Source organism: Labrus mixtus, chromosome 15 (assembly GCF_963584025.1).
Source record: "Labrus mixtus chromosome 15, fLabMix1.1, whole genome shotgun sequence".
NCBI lineage: Eukaryota > Metazoa > Chordata > Actinopteri > Labriformes > Labridae > Labrus > Labrus mixtus.
Genome location: NC_083626.1, coordinates 19018547 through 19038608, shown reverse-complemented (window position 1 = coordinate 19038608; position 20062 = coordinate 19018547). Strand labels below are relative to the sequence as shown.

General features: G+C 40.3%; 1 protein-coding gene across 1 annotated transcript; it reads left to right on the top strand.

Annotated features, from left to right (window-relative positions):
- The first annotated feature begins 2345 nt into the window (after positions 1-2345).
- Positions 2346-8573, top strand: LOC132989472 (YTH domain-containing family protein 1-like). The gene is made up of 6 exons (XM_061057130.1): positions 2346-2724; positions 3503-3527; positions 4668-4747; positions 5040-6686; positions 6847-6891; positions 7153-8573. Exons 1-6 carry the CDS (start codon positions 2698-2700, stop codon positions 7177-7179), a joined length of 1851 nt encoding a protein of 616 aa, XP_060913113.1. The 5' UTR covers positions 2346-2697; the 3' UTR covers positions 7180-8573.
- The last annotated feature ends 11489 nt before the right edge of the window (positions 8574-20062 follow it).

Genomic DNA, 20062 nt, shown 5'->3' with positions numbered 1-20062 from the left:
CCTTCAAAACTTGACGGTCCCCCCTTTAGTCTTCGTTTTTGTATGATTTTGTTTGCCTTTATTAAAAGCGTTATTGAAAGATAAAAATGTAACATTTTGCACATTATGACTGTAAACTCAAAATTCTGTCACGTCCCTCAACACAAATTGTAAAGTAATTTCTCTGTCCGGCTTGAGGATGAGAAAACGTGAAGCTATAAAGCCACAAGTACAAAAGTTGACCTTTGACAGAGTTTAGGGGAATTGTAAATGCATCTCTGCTGCCTCCACGTGGTAATAGAGAGTAATAACTGATGGATTATACTGAGATGTTATGTTTCAATCTATATTTTTCTACTTAGAAACTGTATACCTGAAATCACACAGTTAGCCCACGTGTCAACTTTACAATAGATGTCCTATAAAACATATAGGCTATTATTATTGACAATTTCACTGGCTATGTTTTAATTCCCGAAAAGAGCTGGATTCAAGAGGAACTTTAACAAAATGAAGGACATGACTGATGATATCAAAGTGTGCAAACTTTAATTTTAAGTAGTCATTTAACATCCATTAAGCAGCCTGTCACATGAGCACTGTCCATAGACTGTTGATATTAAGACACTGCCTCAAATAAAACAGAATCTGCTGACAGCCCTCTGGCGTTGTTTAATAACAATAATTCTTTCCAGTGTAGTTACTGTGTAATTTTCCATTAATGTATTTTTTTATTTAACTGATGTAAATATGTTTGATTGATTTTTAACTTCTATTTTTATTTTTAATTAATTACATTCCCGTCCCCTGTTTTCTTGAGCTGCTGTAATGCACAAATTAAAAAAAGTTTATCTTTATCTTTACTACCACAGAGATACCAAAAAACCCCACACATTTTTCAATTAGAGTAATAAGTAGGCTAGACATTTAAAGTCTCATGTATACATACATTTATCCACATACAGTTAGTGAACACAAATAATCCAGGCATTTGCAGCTGCTCCTATTAAACCCCATAATCATAAAGAGTGCTATGTGTCATTCCAATGAGTTATCCCAGTAACAGTAGTGAAATAGGCTATGAATGGAAACCACATTTTACTGAACTCAGCCTTTTCCCCCCTCATTGCATTTAATCTTTTCTAGTTTAGGATAGGATAGGATAGTACTTTATTGATCCCCAGAGGGGAAATTCGGGCGTTACAGCAGCACAGACAAGAAAGCTCAAAAATACACATTTAACATAAAAATAAAAATAAAAATAAAAATAAAAATAAAAATAAAAATAAAAATAAAAATAAAAATAAAAATAAAAATAAAAATAAAAATAAAAATAAAAATAAAAACAGGGGGTATATACAGTACAAAATGAATGATGAAGTTAACTGGGGGGAATTGAGAATTGAGACAGTATTTGCAGAGAATGACAAGATAAAGTGACAAGTGATTAAAGTGACTTGGTATGATAAATAGCAGCAAGTAATGTAAAGCAGAGAAGAGAGGCAGTGTTGTACCACAGTAATGCAGAGTGCAGTTATATAATATAATGTAGTATAATATAATATAATATAGTGCAATATGAACAATATAGTGTAATATAATGAAATGTTATATAATATAGACTAGTATAATAATATAATAAAAATATATAGAATGTACAGTATATATGTATATATATATATATATTGATGCTAAGTTTTAGATTGAACATGACTTCCTTCATCCACCTGGCATGGGAAGGAGGCTTAGGATCTTTCCAATGAAACAGTATCAGATGACGTGCTATAGCAAGCAGGTGTATTATCTTAACACATAGGACATATTCACTTGTAGACTAGACATTTAAAGTCTTGTGTATTTTTATTTTTATTTTCTTAACACATATCACATATTCACTTGGAGGCTAGACATTTAAAGTCTCTTGTATTTTTATTTGTATTTTCTTAAGACATATGACATATTCACTTGTAGACTAGACATTTAAAGTCTCTTGTATTTTTATTTGTATTTTCTTAAGACATATGACATATTCACTTGGAGGCTAGACATTTAAAGTCTCGTGTATTTTTATTTGTATTTTCTTAACACATATCACATATTCACTTGGAGGCTAGACATTTAAAGTCTCATGTATTTTTATTTGTATTTTCTCAACACATATCACATTATTCACTTACCGATGTTGTAAAACTTTCGCCACCCCGCGGTGAGGGAGGTGTACTGCAGCGGCGGCTCAAAGCCCGGATGGAGCAGCCATTGGGGAAGTGCACACAGGGCTTTAACGTAACTGAGGAGGGCTCTCTCTCTCTCTCTCTCTCTCTCTCTCTCTCTCTCTCTCTCTCTCTCTCTCTCTCTCTCTCTCTCTCTCTCTCTCTTCTCTGGAATAATTAAGACAAAGTAAAAGGCGACCAAAGGATAGAAACATTGAGAACACGAAAGGCCCTTCTCGACGACGCAAAAAGACTTGAAAAGCTCCACCAGGACTTGAGAGTCTCGTTTTTTTTTTTTGGGGGGGGGTGCACGGTATTCGAGGCGATAGACTTGAAAGTGTGGAAGTTGGGGAGGACGTGCACACAGCGGAAAATATACAGCTGAGCTACAACTACTAGCCACACACAGCTAAGCGGCACAACTAGCCACACAGCTAACTGAGCTTTCAAAATCACGGGGCTTGACATCCAGGCACTGCGAGGAATCCAGGGACTTACTTAATGAATTATGTCTGCCACAAGCATTGACCCTCAGGTAGGAAGGCCGCTGTGCATCTCCTGTAAAGAGCTCGCAAGCTAGCTGCTAATGTTAACGATTTACCGGGATGTGGCTATTCCTCGGAAGTGCTAACTAGCCTCTAACATTGGATTTAGCGAGCTTGCATTGAGTCAAACGAGTAAATGTGTGAAATGTATGTTACTGGAAAGGTGACATTTGTATCTTTGTTGTGTTTTTTTGCAACCAAAATAAACAGGAAAACTCAGCAACCATGGCTGAATACGTGAAAACCTAAATGTTAAAAGAATGAAATCGAGCTTAAAGCTAAACGTAACTCAGGCAGTGTGTCCTAACTTTTTATTGCATGTAGCAAAAATATTGCAGTGGTGCCCAAATTGTATTTAGTCTAAGTGTAAAACTTAAGTTATAATCTGCACTGGCGGCTGCTGGCAATGTCGAGGAAAAAAAAAAGCCATTTTAAGAGAGCTACGTTAGCTAGCCAACGTTAGCTGTTTTATAATTACCTCCTTGTACCATCTACTTTACAGACAAATACATGATTAAATGTTTTTATCAGAGTGTTGGTGTGAACAGGTTTAACTGTAGAGGAAGGTTAGGCAGGTGTTGTGCATTGCCTCTCTTCAGGAAGTAGTCTGTTGTGTTCAGCTTCTGAGACTAATTATTGTTAATATTTATAAGAGGCAATTTTCAGCCCCAACCCATGTGTGGAAAAAATATCTGATTTACTGAAGTTAACCATGTGGTCTACTTTTTTTTTTTTTTCTGTCTTTTACATGATCCACAATGGGAGCAGAGATCAAAGGGACAAGCATCTAAAGGTGAGTGGACGAATCAAAGAAAACTAAATATAATGCTTAAATATCTTTTCAAGCCTGGGCTGATGTTTTCCATCTGCAAAGTTTTACTTCATCACATACAGCCGGCTTAAATACAGTTTTATAAATACCCACTATCAGGAAATACAATAACACAAAAGAATGGGATACAAATCTACACATCCTGAACAAAAGATAGAAGCCCTTTAAAATTTCTGGGGATTTTATTTTGATTTTTACATTGATCACTTTTTCCATTTACATAACCATAGTGGGCTTTTATTGTGGTTATTGGTACATTATTTTTGCATTGGTCATAGGCCACCAGTAGCTTAGTTGTTTTAGCAAGGATTTAATTCTCAGTCTCTGTGAAATTAAGATTAAGATTAAGATAGAGGAAATATAAACGGGTTCCTCTTGTATATGGAAGAGGGGCTGTGTGGGGGTGGGGGAGGGGGGGGGGGGGGGGAATTTGAAACAAAAGCAGAGTCTTTTAGCCCTTGATTACCCCTAACCTCAGCAATACATTTAAAAAAAAGTTAAAGATAACACACGGATATAAGACAGATTTATTCAGTGGTAATCTTTTGTCAGTTTCTTTCTAACACTAGTGTTTGCAACTGTCTTTTTATGGCCTTGTTATTGTATTTCTATTGAGTTAAAGTCATCTTTGATTCACTGCAGTTACTGGAAGAGGCCAAGTGACAGTCGGGACTTGACTCATTTTAACCTTCAGGCCTGGCTGGCACCTGTCCACCGGCTGATTACTTTTCAGGATGAACACACAAGAGTATCTTGTTTATGTGTTGATCATATCCTCTTTTGTAAATGTTAATGTTGCACTAATATTATTGTGAAACAAAAATAAATTCTGTTTTGACTTAAATTATAAAAATATCTGATAGCAGTATGTTATTATAGTGTTACCTTAAGTCTTGCGTGTGCTGTGCTGGAGTTGACAAAATAAAAAAAAATGTTTTTCTATTTGTAGTGTAATGGCTTAAGCCTAGGTCGGACTGTTTCAAATACGATACAATTTGATAGCTTTAACAACTCTCATTATTGGTGTTATTTAAGATGGGAACCTTAACATCAATACATGGTTATTGAAATGTAAATTTGTGTAAATCTGTTTCTTTGTAGTGCAAAATGGTTCAATGCATCAGAAGGAGACTGTCCATGACAATGACTTTGAGCCATACCTCACTAGTCAGTCAACTCAGGTAAAGCTGCATCTAGATCTTAAATATTTGTTTCATTATTTCAATCAATAATGTTAATGAAGAGTGGATTCATTAAGACTATATCTCATTGTTGAAATTAAACTATATATTTGAAGTATATGTTTTTTCATCAGTTTTTGTATAGTGATCAAATCTCATTGAAGCATTGCAAGACCTTAGAGTACCAAACAGTTTTTGCATGTAGAAAATTCTAAGATAATTTAAGATTTATAGAACGGAAACTGTAACTCACCTGCTAACATGGTGGCTTTGTTGACCCTCATCCATCCAGAACAACAGCTACCAGTCCATCACCGATCCCTACCTGTCCAGCTACTACGCCCCTTCCATTGGGTTTCCGTACCCCCTCAGTGAGGCACCTTGGTCCACAGGTGGAGATCCGCCTATTCCATACCTGACCCCCTACGGAGCCTTGAGTAATGGAGACCATCACTTTATGCCAGACACGGTGTTTGGCCAGCCGGGGGGCCTGGGAAGCAGTATCTACCCCCACAGGTTTAACTTTTTCCCTGAAAACCCTGCCTTCTCTGCTTGGGGCACAAGTGGCTCCCAAGGCCAGCAGACTCAGAGTTCAGCCTATGGAGGCAGCTACAGCTACCCTCCTAGCTCCCTTGGGGGCACCCTGGTGCCTGATGGTCAGACAGGCTTTCATAGTGACACCCTCAACAAAGCACCAGGAATGAACAGTCTGGAGCAGGGTATGGTCGGTTTGAAGATCGGAGGGGATGTAACTGGTCAGGGGTCGGGAGTCAAGGCAGTGGGATCTGTCATTGGTGGTCCTGCTGTGGCGCCCACAGGGAATGGAGCTACACCTATTGGAATGCCTCCACCCAAACCCACCTCCTGGGCTGCCATTGCAAGCAAGCCCGCTAAGCCACAGCAGCTGAAAGCCAAGTTGAAACCAGGGATGCCCAATCCAGGAGGAGCTCTTCCTCCGCCACCCATCAAACACAACATGAACATTGGGACTTGGGACAAGGGCCCAGTGACTAAAGTAGCCACAGCTCCAATGCAGCAGCAGCCTCTTGGCCTGCCTCATGGATTGCAACCTCAACCCCCCATGCAGCAAGGCCCCATGCAGCACCCGCCTCCCCAATCTTTGGTGCAGCCCCAGATGCAGCCTATGGCCTTACAGCCCCACCCCTCTCATCACCAGCACCATCAGCCACCACCTCAAGCCTACCAAAACCACACCCAGCCCCCTCAACCCCAGACACGCTGGGTTGCCCCGCGCAACCGGAACCAAGGCTACGGGCAGGGTTGCCCTGGCCAAGATGGTGGTGGTGTGATGGGTATGGTTGGTGGTGGGAACAGTGGCCCCCAAACTTCTGCTAACCAGGGACCTGGTGCAGAGTCCCACCCAGTGCTTGACAAGCTGCGTGCCAACCATAGCTACAACCCCAAGGAATTTGAGTGGAACCTGAAGAATGGTCGTGTTTTCATCATTAAAAGCTACTCTGAGGACGATATCCATCGCTCTATCAAGTACTCCATCTGGTGCAGCACGGAGCATGGCAACAAGCGGCTGGACTCAGCCTTCCGGGCCATGAGCAGTAAGGGCCCCGTGTACCTGCTGTTCAGTGTCAACGGCAGCGGCCATTTCTGTGGTGTGGCAGAGATGCGTTCGCCAGTGGACTATGGTACCAGCGCTGGTGTTTGGGCGCAGGACAAGTGGAAGGGCAAGTTTGACGTGGACTGGTTGTTTGTTAAGGACGTGCCTAATAGCCAGCTGCGCCACATTCGCCTGGAGAACAATGACAACAAACCGGTGACCAACTCCCGTGACACCCAGGAGGTTCCTCTGGAGAAGGCCAAACAGGTGCTCAAAATCATCACCACCTACAAACACACCACCTCCATCTTTGATGATTTCTCCCATTATGAGAAGAGGCAGGAAGAAGAGGAGGAGGTGCGAAAGGTGGGCATGGTCATCCAAATAGTCTAAAGTGAATCAAAAATATGTTTTTGGCACCTATGATTAGAATTTAAATGTTTTCTTGGTCCTTGTTTCTAGATGGTTCTTGATGAGAGACTAATTCTTGTTTTGTTTTGTTTCCTTGTATTTTCTTCTTTAACAGACCTTTGAACCTCCTCAGATACAGAGCCGCTCTCGGTTGGATCAGGTAAATCCCTGTCATATTTTCTTGTTAGTGTCATTGAATGTCTCATGAGTATTTCAGGCATTTTTTGACAGCCAGTGATAATTATACTTGATTTTTATTTTCATTGACTGAAGATGAACTATTAGATAACTTAATATTTGATAACAGATTTAAATAGATCAATGCATTTCTCTGTTCATCAAACTGTTCTACACTTTACTCTGCTGTTACATCATTCTTGTGTGTTTAATGTCATTTTTTTTGTGTTCTTTTTCCTAACAGGAGCGTCAAAACAGGAATAAACAATAGAAGACATTTATCCTTGGCTTGATCAACAGTTACACTAGGACTTTTGATTTAAGAGACAGATGAATATGAAAATGCAACCAAGCCCTTCATTTTTTTCTATTTAATCCTGGTCAATCTCTGCCATTGTTGAAACTTGTGCTTTTTTGCTCCATGTACCACCCACTTCTTGTGCAGGGATAACAAGCTGATTTCATGTATTACGTAGCCGCTACCAACACACTCTTTAGTTCGGGGTCCTTTTTTAAAAGTATTTTTCCTCCCGTTCCATCTCGTGCTCTTCTCTCACCAGACTGGTTTCCCGTCCCCTACCCAAACCTCTTTCCAATTGAATCAGGGTTTGACTGCACCATGGAGAAAAATCTGCCACTTTATATTTCAGTACAATCAGGAACGGATGTGTCCTGCCCCTGTTTGTCCATTTGGGGGCAATATTGCCATGCTTCAGAGGTTTTAACTGTGCCAACAGGGTTGGAGGATCCCAAAGGCAATGTCGGACTTGGAGCTGTGCGATAATAAAACTTCACTGGTTTATCTATTTTTCATTCAGATCGACAAATCTCTATTTTTTGGCTTACTACTGACAATTTCATTTCAGAAACCTGTTTTCTGGAGCCTTAATGTTTTTTTTTTTTTTCTAATTATTGGTGACTCAAAGAACTGCTCAAACAGTGACACTGCTGGAGAAATCAGGGATAGTGTGAAGTCACACGGGACTCGAGACATTTCTGAGGAAGAAATGCAAAGGCCTCTGGGAAAGAAAAAAAAAACGGATGTGTCCTCCACAACCAGAACTCTCACCATTTTAAGTCAAAAATTGTACAATTGACTTCCCTTACACCCCTCTGCTTTGCTTTCTTTTGATGTTTGTCTTGAAGGGGTCTTTTGTATGTTTCATCGGGAGATTCTGATGTGTACGCAACCCAGTCTGAGAGAATTGTTGCATCTAACATTTTTAAATTGTTTTATAATCAGACATTATGTAATGATGTAACTACTACATTGAATGAATTGTTGCTTTTGTTCCACAGAAACGGGGGAGGGTTAATGTCTCTGTCCATTCACCATCATTCTGTCTTAATCCTCGTTTTTTTCTTGGTTGTTTTCCTTGAATTTTGTTTTGCTAAGTCTGTCATGTTGGTCGTAATGCTAAGCTTTAATGTAGGAGCCTATATATTCATGGAGAAAGCCTAAAAAATGTATAACCTAAAAATTAATGTAACTGATTTACTATCAAGTAAGAAAAAAATAAGAATGAAATGTGGTTTCTGTGTGTTTTTTGGTTGTTTCAAAAAATGATCTAGACTGAAACCATTGATTATGATTTAGAAAAGTACTTTGAGGTCTGTTTACGGGAAAAAAAACAAACATTGGATATTAAAACACAGTCACTCACAGGTGTGTGTGTGTGTACCCGTGCATGACAAGCTACAGTATAAGAAGTCTGCTGGGAATGTTCTACTGTTATCCATCCTGCAGCGTATCTGTTCTCATGTTATGTCAGAATGATCGAAGCCAGAATGCGGTTTATCTGTCCTTGGGCATTTTAGATCAGCAGGTTCTCTCTTCTCTCGATTATAAGAAACCATTTGACTCTTGTTGATAGTGAGCTCATCATTTTGAAGGGAACTGCTAGAAATCTGCTGTTTAATGTAGAGGAGTATTTTCTTCTTCTTGTGATTCTATGTAACCATTTAAATCTGAAGTAGATTCTTTGTCTTCAAAAATTCATATTTAAAACTGACCATTTAGTTTGAAGTAATTCACCTAATTCAAACAAAAGTGACAGTTGCAAATGTTTAAATTTATTCTGGCCTGAACTCTTGTTCAATAAGATGATTTCAGATTACAGTAGAGAGTTTATATGACATATGATGTGCTTTGATTCTGTCGGAACGTTTTGCCAGTGAGATGGCAGAAGTACTTCACTTTGCTGAGGTAATTTGAGTGAGTATGAACGCACACTTCAAAAGTTTCCAGTTTTGTGTGCTTTTTTTTGTTTGTTTTTTTACAGGCTAGTGAATCCATTGTAATCTAAAGAACTGACCTCTAACAGGATCCTTTCTCCTCCACCTATTCTCCTTGTATTACCTGCACTTACCAATAGCTAGGTTGATCCAAGCAATACGCTGAAGGCCCTTCACATGTTTGCCTTTACGGACGCCTCTCTCAGACCAGCGTAGTCGGAGGGAGTTGAGAAGCGTAAGGACCCGACAGAAGAAGAGCCTACTTTGCCTCAGGAAGCATGAGCTGGTTGTGATCATAGTACAGGGCTTAATGTACACACTCATAACCGTCAGATAATGTATGTTGCAATAGAGGGATGTCCAGTTAGACAGGAGAGTATATGTATCAACACTACATGAGGGTTAAGGACGTGAAGTATTCTACAGTGATTCGCTTTAGACCGCAGTAGTAGTTGAATTAACTTGTTTTAAAAAAACCGATCCTGGTTATTCTTTATAGAAGAAATCAAGCCTTAATAAACTCGTCATTCAGAAATTACTGTCTTGATCTCGTGTATTTTCTGTTTTTGAGTAATAGCCTCATGTAATGACCTTATACAAAGAGAGGGAGCTCTGCAGGACAGCCCGGTGCTTAAATGTCTCTGAAAATATATTTGTCTCTCCTCATGCTTCCAGAGTTTTCTAAACTGCATTTGGGAAATCAGACTTGTTTCCACAGGTTCAAGTGGTCCAATTTGATAAAGTGCTGAAACATGAATAAGGTTAATTAGCAATATGTAGCATTTCATTCGGCTATTTAACTTAGGATGCTGTAGGTTTCAAACCTTTTTGTCTTACTCCAGTCCTCTGTCCTGAGATGCCCTACACATTCTGTTTTAGTCAGATTTTTTTTGTCTCTCCCTCACAGGAGCTCTCCATGGTGCTGATGTCCTGATTAGGAGGAACTGCTGATGCGATGTTCACATAAAGACCGAAAGAACTTTATCTGGAGTTATTATACTGTAAGTTCTCTTTTCATAAATGAAGGTAGAGATTCTCTTAGATTTTTTAACTGTAAAATGTAATTATATTTTATTCCAAAAAAAACAACTTCTATTCTGACGAATTTTTCTACTGAAGGCAACTTTGTTGTATCTGGTACAAATCTTCCTCAAGAGACATCGAATGAACTTTCTCATTTTAAAACCATTCACATCAGATGTTAATCTGGGAATAATGGCTGCATTGTGTAGAGTAGACACGAGTGTCATGCACAGTTCTATATAAAAGAATCAAGAAAAGGCAGGAAACTCAGTACGGAACAGGCTTTATTTATAGTCACAGAATTACAAGGAATCCATCAAACAGACAAATCACACTTTAACTCTCTGATCTACAGGCTTTAACATCAGTGTGTCATAGATATAAAGCTAAATAATTGTAATGGGATTTTGCTCAATATTGAAAAATTAATGAAGTATCTATAATGTGAATGTTATTTAGTTTTAAATGTTGGCTGCATTCATGTTGCATATCATATTTGAACCAAAATGTTTAATGAAATGTGCAATTTATACCAAAATGTAAACCTATTTTTGTTACGTGGTGTGTTGAAGTCCTCTAATTGGTCTTTCAAATAATATTGCAAATAGCTGGATTTGGAATATCTTTTCTGCAATAATCTACAGAAGTGAAGTCAGCGAAAATCTATATAAAAACTCGAAATAGTAGTTCTTATTTAATGAATTATCTTAAGTATTTAGTCCCAAGGCGTTCACTGGGCTACAGCTTCAACCATGCGTTGACAGAAGGAAGCCTGTAGGTGGCATTGAATCACTTAAATGTCTATATGTTGACTCCATCATCCTGAACACTGCAGCCGCCGTCAGTGTGAGTCTCTTCAGTCTCTGCTGTAGGCCTGAGCTGTGAAGGTGTGGTGGGCTGGAACTGTTGGCCTAGTTTAGCTTGTGAAATAATTCATTACACACTCATTTGAAATGATGCTGAGACTGCAGCCCACAGTGCCTCTGGAACATTTTGTGAAAATAGTCAGACTGTCAGAATAAGTCTATAGAGTAAAGAGACAGCCGCGCAGGCTCCCAAAGATAAAGATGAAGCATAACAGCAGTGGATGATCCCATTTTTTTCGGACTCACAGCGCTCGGATGTTTCATCTGTAGGCAGGCTATAGGGCCCTCCAATCAGAAGCTGCTTTAAAGGTTTAGCCTACAATTCATTAATGAACATCTTAACAATGAGCTTCAATTAACAAAGCTCCTTTCCTTACATTAAATGGTGTTTGACTCTGAAGAGGTACAAATGCGAACTTAAAAAGAAGCAAGCATATCGCCAGGTCTTAACGTTCAGATGGAAGAATTAGTAAATAAAACAATCAATATAATCCTGAAGATGTTTTTTTTTTTGTTAAACGTAGATGTAGGCCAATGACCCCACTTGGCAAAAGTCCAAACGTTTTTCTGCGTCGTTTTCTGCGCGAGGCGTTGTACACTATTTGGAGAAGTGAGACAATTGATAGATTTAAACCAACATTTAGATTCTTGAAGAATTGTTCAAGCAAACCCGCGGTAACCTCATATCATGCGGTAATGGCAAATTAAAGTACGCATTGCGCTCAACCTGTCAAAGCAACACAAACACAATCATAGGCACGCATTCACATGCTTGCGCGTGCGCGTACACACACTCACATGCAGCTGAATGACAGTAATAGCAGCCAGCTTCAGCTAAGGCCTGTTTCACTAACATTTAGGGTCAAAGTAGTTAAAGCCCGGCCTGATGAAATAAAGGTGTAAAATGTAAAGCATGATGCCGTGCAGATTCCTCTCTTGGCATTCACCGCGTGCCTTAATTGTATGGACATTAAATCAAGGTCCGCTGTGAACACGCAGAGTGACAACCCTTCAAGAAGTCTTCCTCCCGCTGATGGGTGCACATTAAGTCAAGCCAGCATCCTCTCACCCTGACTGACTCCCACGCGCTCAAACCTTCAACAGCTGCCGCCAAGGAGGATGCAAGACTGCATGACTGCGATTTAAGTACAGCTCCCGTTCGTGCGCGCGCTCAGCCTTACACACACACACACACACACACGCACACACACACGCACACATACAGAGAGACAGACACACACGCACACACACTCGTACACATACACTCGAGAAATCTAAAGCCGATTTTGCAACACCATCATCAGCACACACACACACACACACACACACACACACACACACACACACACACACACACACACTCGCATGCATGCAGACACTCAAATCTAAAGCCGATTTATTGCCGACAGAAGCATTAACGCGCGCGGCCAAATTCCTCTCCTGCGTCTCTTTGGATTCCACGCACAGAAATATTGATATCACTGCGACAAAGCTCGGGATCAAACACTGTCAGCTCACGGCCCGCAATTCAGTTATCTCAAGCAAAAAATCTTGCATATTAAAAAGGTAAATATTACTTTTTGCTCGCACTTCTCTTCTTTATATCTGTGCGTATTTACGCAGCTCCTGCCAGGTTACCTCGCACCGAATGACAGCTGGCGCTGCACAGGCTCTCGCTTTGTCCTTTCCCAAACCACTCATTTTACAACATCAGCCTAGCCAAAAGCACAAAGAGAACAGTGCAAAGCAAAAGGAAACAACGATGCAGCACTTCACAATGCTATTAGTTTGAAGTCATACATCCCACTGCGAAGAGTGCTGTATTCTCCATTTAACTTGTCTTGAATGCAGTTCCCCGACTCGTCCACGATAAACGCCCACGGACAAAACGCGCGATGTTTCCTCTCTCCATGCAGCTGCCAAACTACAGAAGGCTAGTTTTACTTAAAGCAAATGCAAATCTGGAGGGAAGCGGTTTTTCTATGCGCCACAGAGCTCCCTATCGTATCACTAAAGCTCGTGCAGTCGGAAGGCTAAATCTCTCGAGGTGGGAAAATGGCTTCTTCGTCTGCAGAAAGGTCCTCTCTCCACCAAGAGTCAGCCGGTTCCTTTTGCTTCGTGTCTTTTTAATCTGACCCATTTCAGGCACAATCCAGCCGTGGATGCATGCCCCCCTCTCTCGCTCTCCTCTCTCTCTCTCTCTCTCTCCCTCCCTCTCTCTCGGGCTGTGTGATCCACTGTCTCCCGGATTAGAGCGCCCCTCTCTTCCCATCCTAGACAATTGCGACTCTCTGCTGATTGGGCTTCGGCGCAAGAGGATTACATGGGCGCACAATGACGTCATGGCCCGGGGCCCAAACCCCCCCCCCCCCCCCCCTCCCTTCTCCCTCCTTCTCACCTCCCCCATTATAACCAAATCCTCATCAGCTCCAAATGTCCTTGAAACCACCGGTCTGACTTTCTGCAGCGCCTCATGCATGCATGCATCGGGACAAGACTACACAGTTTTGCTAACAGGAAACAGTGATAGAATTTACAAACAAATGTAACATAGCACACAGAAGATGTAGGCTAACTGTGAGCACTTTTAAAGTAGCATCTTAATGTAGTTTTCATTAGCAGGTGCATGGTCAGCAAGTGACTGCTGCTACAAACCAAGCTACAGGCCTCTGGTAAAAAGGAGGCTAGCTTTAAAGGTGACTCGTTTTTGTTATCATTTTGATGAACACCTAATGTCCAAAAAGCAACAAATAAAGTTTCAGACATGTTAAACCCCCCCCACATAGCGTGTGACATCTGAGGTGAAATTATACCAAGCTGTTATGGCAGCTAAAAGGTGGATGAATTCTACATTGCATATTAAACAGGTTTTCGGATTAGCCTGTGAACGTGTTGACCCTGCACTAAATGTAAGGCTGCAGACAGGGCCATATCAGTGTGCCATTATTATCTTTTGGGCACCAATCACTTTATGAAACATACATATAAAACAAATCTTTTCCAAATGTGTTGGATTCATCCCACGGTTGCTCTTTAGGCCTTAAGCCTGTGTTCCCTGCTGGTGAACATGCTGCTGCAGCGTGCACCATCCATCATTTTGCGTTAAAGTTAAGGCTGGAAAATAGACCATTATCTATGGTGCATATCTTTTAATAACAGTACGTGTTAGTGTACATTTACGTGTAATGTAAAGTTGGCTATGCCACATTCATAGCACTATATGTGGGATGATATTTTTGTAATGTCTAGTTGATGATTTAAGTTATTTTGTATATTACAGTGCCCTGTCAGCTCTGACTATGGACTAAAACAATTTCCAAGGTGTTGTTTTTGTTAGTTACAGGTGCTGTGACCTATATTAGGCACTCATATTCATCAGCTCTTCTACAAAGCATTCATGTGCTTTTCTACTTCAAATTGGCTAGGTATTTTTTTTCCTACTGCTGCCATATCAAGGATTACATGTCCACTATCTATTTCAAGAATAATAGTGAAAAAAAAAAGAATCTTGATTTGACTGAAGTGTAAGTTAAGACATAATGGCCTATTTTTAAATTATCAAAATAATTGCTGGACGTTGACCCACATGTGGGCCTGCAGTGTGCTGCCATCTTGAAATACTGTAACTCAATTTATACATGGGCTATATTTAACCAAATAAATCATTTCAAAGTCCTTTTTAAAATGCTATAACTCTACGTGCGTCCATATTATGCATTTAAACACTACTCTTGTAAAATCCTGCAGGAATATCATATATTGATATCTGTCCCGGAAGAAAATGTCATTGGATTTTTTTCAAATATTTCTCCCTCCCTTCGTCGCTTGTGTCTACCTCCCACTGTTGGATGAACAAAGAGAATGAGAGGAGGACCCGTCAGCGCTGTTTAGGATGAAACCGCATCCACTCTCCATAACTGGGCCTATACAATCGCAAATGTACTCTTTGTCAAACTAATGCAATTATTATCTATTTTAATAGGCGTGCCTATTGTCTCATCTCAGCCTGCCTGGTAATCTACATCTCAAAACGAGCTTCCTGTATTTACATCAATGCAGGTCAATTTACTAATGCAAGTCATTTGTAAGCCTTACAGGTCTGTTGGTTCCCCGTTGTCAAAAATAGTAATTGTAATAACCCAGCCTGCAGAAGTAGAACCGGCCTCGGTCCAGTCATCGCCTGTAGTGATAAATCCACGCTGGCTTGGACTCACAATCCTTTGTTCGGTGTCATACTCTCGGCGTTGATTCCTCAATGCACCACACTAAAGCACCATTGCATCTTCTCTCCATTTTGTGCAACAGCAGGCCTTCGTGTGTGCAGAAAACGCACGCATACGCACCAGCAAAACGCCCATATATCAGAGTGAAGAACAGCCTCCGTCTCTCCTCCACATGCACGAGGAAGCAAAGAGAGATTCCGGATCGTGAATTGAATCGCAGCAGCTTTTTCTCCCCTCAACTCTCCCCGTGCAGAGCTGAGCGGCCTCCACATCTTAAGCTGAATGAAGGGGGAGTTGTCCCTGTGCATTACAATGACATTCAGGCCCCATTCATTCAGCCACTGTCTAACGGTCTTTGGACAGCAAATGCACCCCCATCGGGGGGTCGCAGCCCCCTCATTACACCCCCCAATCCCAACACGCAGCCCTCCACAATAGCCCCAACAAAAGAGAGAGGAGAGTCGGCCCCAGTTGTGTGAGCTGCGGCCCCTGGACTTTAGAGGTACGCTGGGAAATATTCCGATGCGTTTGAATTACATTAGAGAACGTGCCGTTGAGGAGTTTCACGTGGAGTTGTCAACAAAAAGCATTTCAAACAAATATGTACGGTATTTTATATTATCACCAGGTCTGCAGCAGGTGCAACTTGAGCCACCGTTTAAAAAAAAAAAAATGGTTCAAATAAGCTGATATAGCCTACAACCATGTCAGTGATCAGACAAATGCGTCAAGAGGCCTATCGCGTGATAGTTCGCAAAGTTGACGCAAGCAGATGTGTAAAATATGATGAAGCATTTTGCAGATGTGCAGAAAAAGTGGAGGAGCGGAAAGGTTAGACCAATTCTATTTTGGAAATGGGCTAAATCATAATCACAATGTAAATTCTAAATCATTCTAAATCAGTAGATGAGCCATTGAAGAATATGTGCTGTTTATCATTGAATTTGACCTACAGGCTATGGTCAAAAAATGAGATCAAAATATAAATAAAAAGAATCACGAAGAATTTCAATGTGTGTGTTAGACCATTGGGCTAAAGCATATTTTTTAAACTAGAAGCTTTGTACTGATCTGGTCACCTGTAAACTCCTGAGTTTTTTTTTTCTGAATCAATTTGAATTGTCTCCTTATTGTCTGAACGTATATCAACCTTTTTCAATGTGCATTTGTATAACTGATCACACACACACACTGGCCTACGTATGGGCTACAGCCATTGCTACTAAGGATTTTGATATTAATATAGGCTTCTGATTAGTGTAATGTAAAGCCGTGATCAAAGAAATTACATAAAAAAAAATAATAGTAAAGATTATAAGCGAAATAGATTTTCTAAGTTTAAAAACTGGGAATTGTTGGAAACATTGTCCCGGGTTGGAGAGCCAACTTTCCCAGGGAAATCATACCGATTTCCGAAATGCTGTTGAAGGCCCGAATAGGCACAGCTGGGCTTCTGCGTATGGGCCTATTCATGAGGAGGAGGAGGAGGAGGAGGAGGAGGAGGAGAGGTCAGCGCTGCGGCCCGCTGCAGCTCTGCACTATCAGCTCGTTATGCAGATATACACTTCGTAGTTTATAACATGAACCTCCTCTTGCACTTCTGAAAGTCAAAATAAATCACCTTCATCAGGTGATCAGAAACGTTTTTGGTGGAGTAGGCTAAAGCGTTAATTTCGGAGATTTATTTTTATTTTTAAATGATATTAAATTAAACATTTTGGACAACATTTTGAATTAGTTGATTTTTTTTCTATCTTTCTGTCTCTCCTATAAAATGTGTAACCATATGTGTCACATGTACTTATTTTCTATTTTTTAAAGTTTATTCGCAGCAAAGCTTGTCCAGCATTTCCGGATTGACGGACTCCAGGGGACAAACAAACAAACAAAAACAAAAAAAAAAACGTGTTGGTGAGCTATTCTTAGATGCAGGAAACGTCCTTTAAAACACTGACCAAAGTTTATCAAAGAGAAAAGAAACGAATCTCCGGTGCATTTTCCCCCTAAAACCTCCCACACTTTTATACTGGCACTGCTACTTGTTTTGAGAGGCATATTAAGAGGTGTAATTTTGCAAACATTTCTTAAGTGCAGAGAGCCAGAAGGACCCTCCAGTATTGTCCGAGGAGAGAAAGAGAAAAACGTTGACAAAGGAATCCATTGTTCCCTGCGAACAATTCAAGGGGCCTAGTAAGCTGTCCTCTACGATCAGGCAGCCGGCCGCTGATTTGAATGCAAGGGGCCCCTCCAAGGAGAAATGGTAATATATGGCAAGATATAACAAACACCAGCCTGCATTAAACTTTGCCACTAACAACTCCTGTACACATAGTACACGCAGAGACACATAGGCCATATGCAGAGAGAGAGAGAGAGAGAGAGAGAGAGAAGTTTGCAGCTGTAAGTCTGAGGAAATCTTTACTGTACAATGAATTACACCTGCTCTTAGGATAAACTTTATTTTTTTAGAGCTACAGTACGGATAATGTGGTCCACATGGTCACAGGTAAGCTTATATTGATGCAGAAATATTACTTCAAATTGTATATTTTAATTGTTACATTTTTTGCACCCATTTTTCTTTTCCTAAATTGATTGCAATCTTAATAAATTTTATATTGTTGAAGGACTTGAGCTGGTCACGTCCCCATGGTATCACACCTGCATGGCTATGAAATATGATAAAGTTAATACATTTAAGGCTTTCCTTGAAGTGCAAGGTCACTTTTATCATAAGCTTTATGGAAAAGTAATTATCTAAAAGAGTTTAGACTCTTAAATTAGTTTAATGTAAACTCTTTGTGCAGTTAGAAATTACAATTTATTCTATTTTATTTGAATTCATTCTCCTGGAAACAATCAATATAAAGAAATAACACATGAATTACCTTTTACAAACACATAAATAAAATTATACATTATTAGATCAAATGCAAGCGAGTAAAGACAGGTGTGTGTGTGTGTCATGTTTAAAGTAAAAAAAAAAAAAGTACACATTGAGGAGGAATTTCTGTTGAATTTTTGCCACAAAAGACATTGAAATTTCAACTGTTACTGTTCATCATCTCACAATATGTAAAATTGCTCTGACATGGTCGAGAGCCGGACTGTCACTTGTGTGTCTACGAACAGTAGCTCATCCCCACACACACACACACACACACACACGCCGACAGGTTGTAAACACCAAAAGCACATTTCCTGAAATAATAATTTCACCCACAGACTTCATTTCTGTCCAATCCTCATTTGTATGTGTTTATAAATGACTGAATGACATTTGTCCTTTGCTGTGTCGACTCCATATCAATAACGTAGAGCCACTTGAGCGGCGAGGTGAGTGTCAGAACTAATGTGGAGGTCCTTGACTCTGTCTGATAAATGTCATGAGCTGTTTCCATTGATCTGCTTGTGACAGAGACAGTAGAGAAGGATCATTATCCTGTTTGTTTCTGAATGTTTATTGTAATTTTCTGAGAGGCTTTTGAATCCCTGGTCTCCTCTGAACTTTCCACTAAGTGAGTTTGTTGCATTAACACATTTAAGTATGCATCTTAGTGTAGGTGCATGTGTGTTAACAAATCAATAACTCCCACGATGAATGCACACTGTTTGAAGATTTACATAAGATGCTGTCGCTGATACACCTTATATCCATGCATGTGTGAATCACTGGCACATATTGATATATAAGTGGTGCAAACTTCACCTGAGCGTTTCATACTGTTATCATTAGTCTGTGCATCACTGAATCTGCTGCTTAGTCATGTTCTCCTGTGTGAGCATGCAGTCAGAGGGCTGCAGAGGAAACAGGACACACTGACTCACCAGGAACATTAACTTCCTCCATAGATATTCATTACTGTACTGGTGCAAAACAAGTCAGATTCCAATGAGTGTGACATGTTAGCAGCATGACAATTCTTTTTTCTTAATTCCCCAGAAACAGAGAGCAGAGGTGACACTGCTGCTGAGGTGAGTTTTACACAAATCCTGCATGTCAGCCGTTCACATGAAAACAAAGGCGCACGTTTAACCTCCCTTCAAAGCGTTGCTCTTACTGATGCTCATTCATGCCCAGCCGATGCTGTGGAGGAACACAAAGACACACAAGTTCTCCTTTTTCTCCTGTCTGGCCCTGTCACACACACACACACACACACACACACACACACACACACACACACACACAAAGATACATGGACACAAACAGTCTGCAAAGCTTCAGAAATTCAATAAACTGATGCACAGCTATTCCTATCCATACACTATGACAAAACCTGGCTTTCATCTCATACTCGCAGAACACTGCTCCTCGACGCCATCAGTTAACCCTGCAATTAACCCGCACCTCAGCCAAACATCATTAGAGAGAGAGAGCAACAGACAGAGCGGAAGATGAAGAAAGACAGAAAGTTGGAGTAGAGAGTGAAATCTAAATTTAGTTATAGTAAATTTACAAAAAAGCAAGTATGTTTCCTTGTCCTAATTACTGTCTTTATTCATATTTTTCATTTGTTATATTTTAAAAAATACGACATTCCCTGTCTGACATAAAATTTCTGCTTTGCTGGATATGTGACATCATATGTATCTTCTTTAGATAAATTCATTGTGAATGATTAAGCTGCTCAGACCATATAGCTTCAACCCCAGTGACCTCTACCCTCCCCCACATTTTTCTTGCAGATTGGGTAGGCCCCAGTCGAGAGGTTTTTTGGGCGTTGGAGCATCAGAGAGGTTTTGCATACAGCTGTATGTAGGTCTCGACTGACAGACTGATGGAAGAGGAGTGTTTTGGAAATGC

Bases quoted from the DNA above. Each gene is read 5' to 3' on its own strand.
- LOC132989472 (XM_061057130.1), top strand. From the start codon at position 2,698: ATGTCTGCCACAAGCATTGACCCTCAG. The intron at 6,687-6,846 runs GTGGGCATGGTC...CTTCTTTAACAG, and splicing joins AAGAGGAGGAGGTGCGAAAG to ACCTTTGAACCTCCTCAGAT. The intron at 6,892-7,152 runs GTAAATCCCTGT...TTTTCCTAACAG, and splicing joins GCCGCTCTCGGTTGGATCAG to GAGCGTCAAAACAGGAATAA.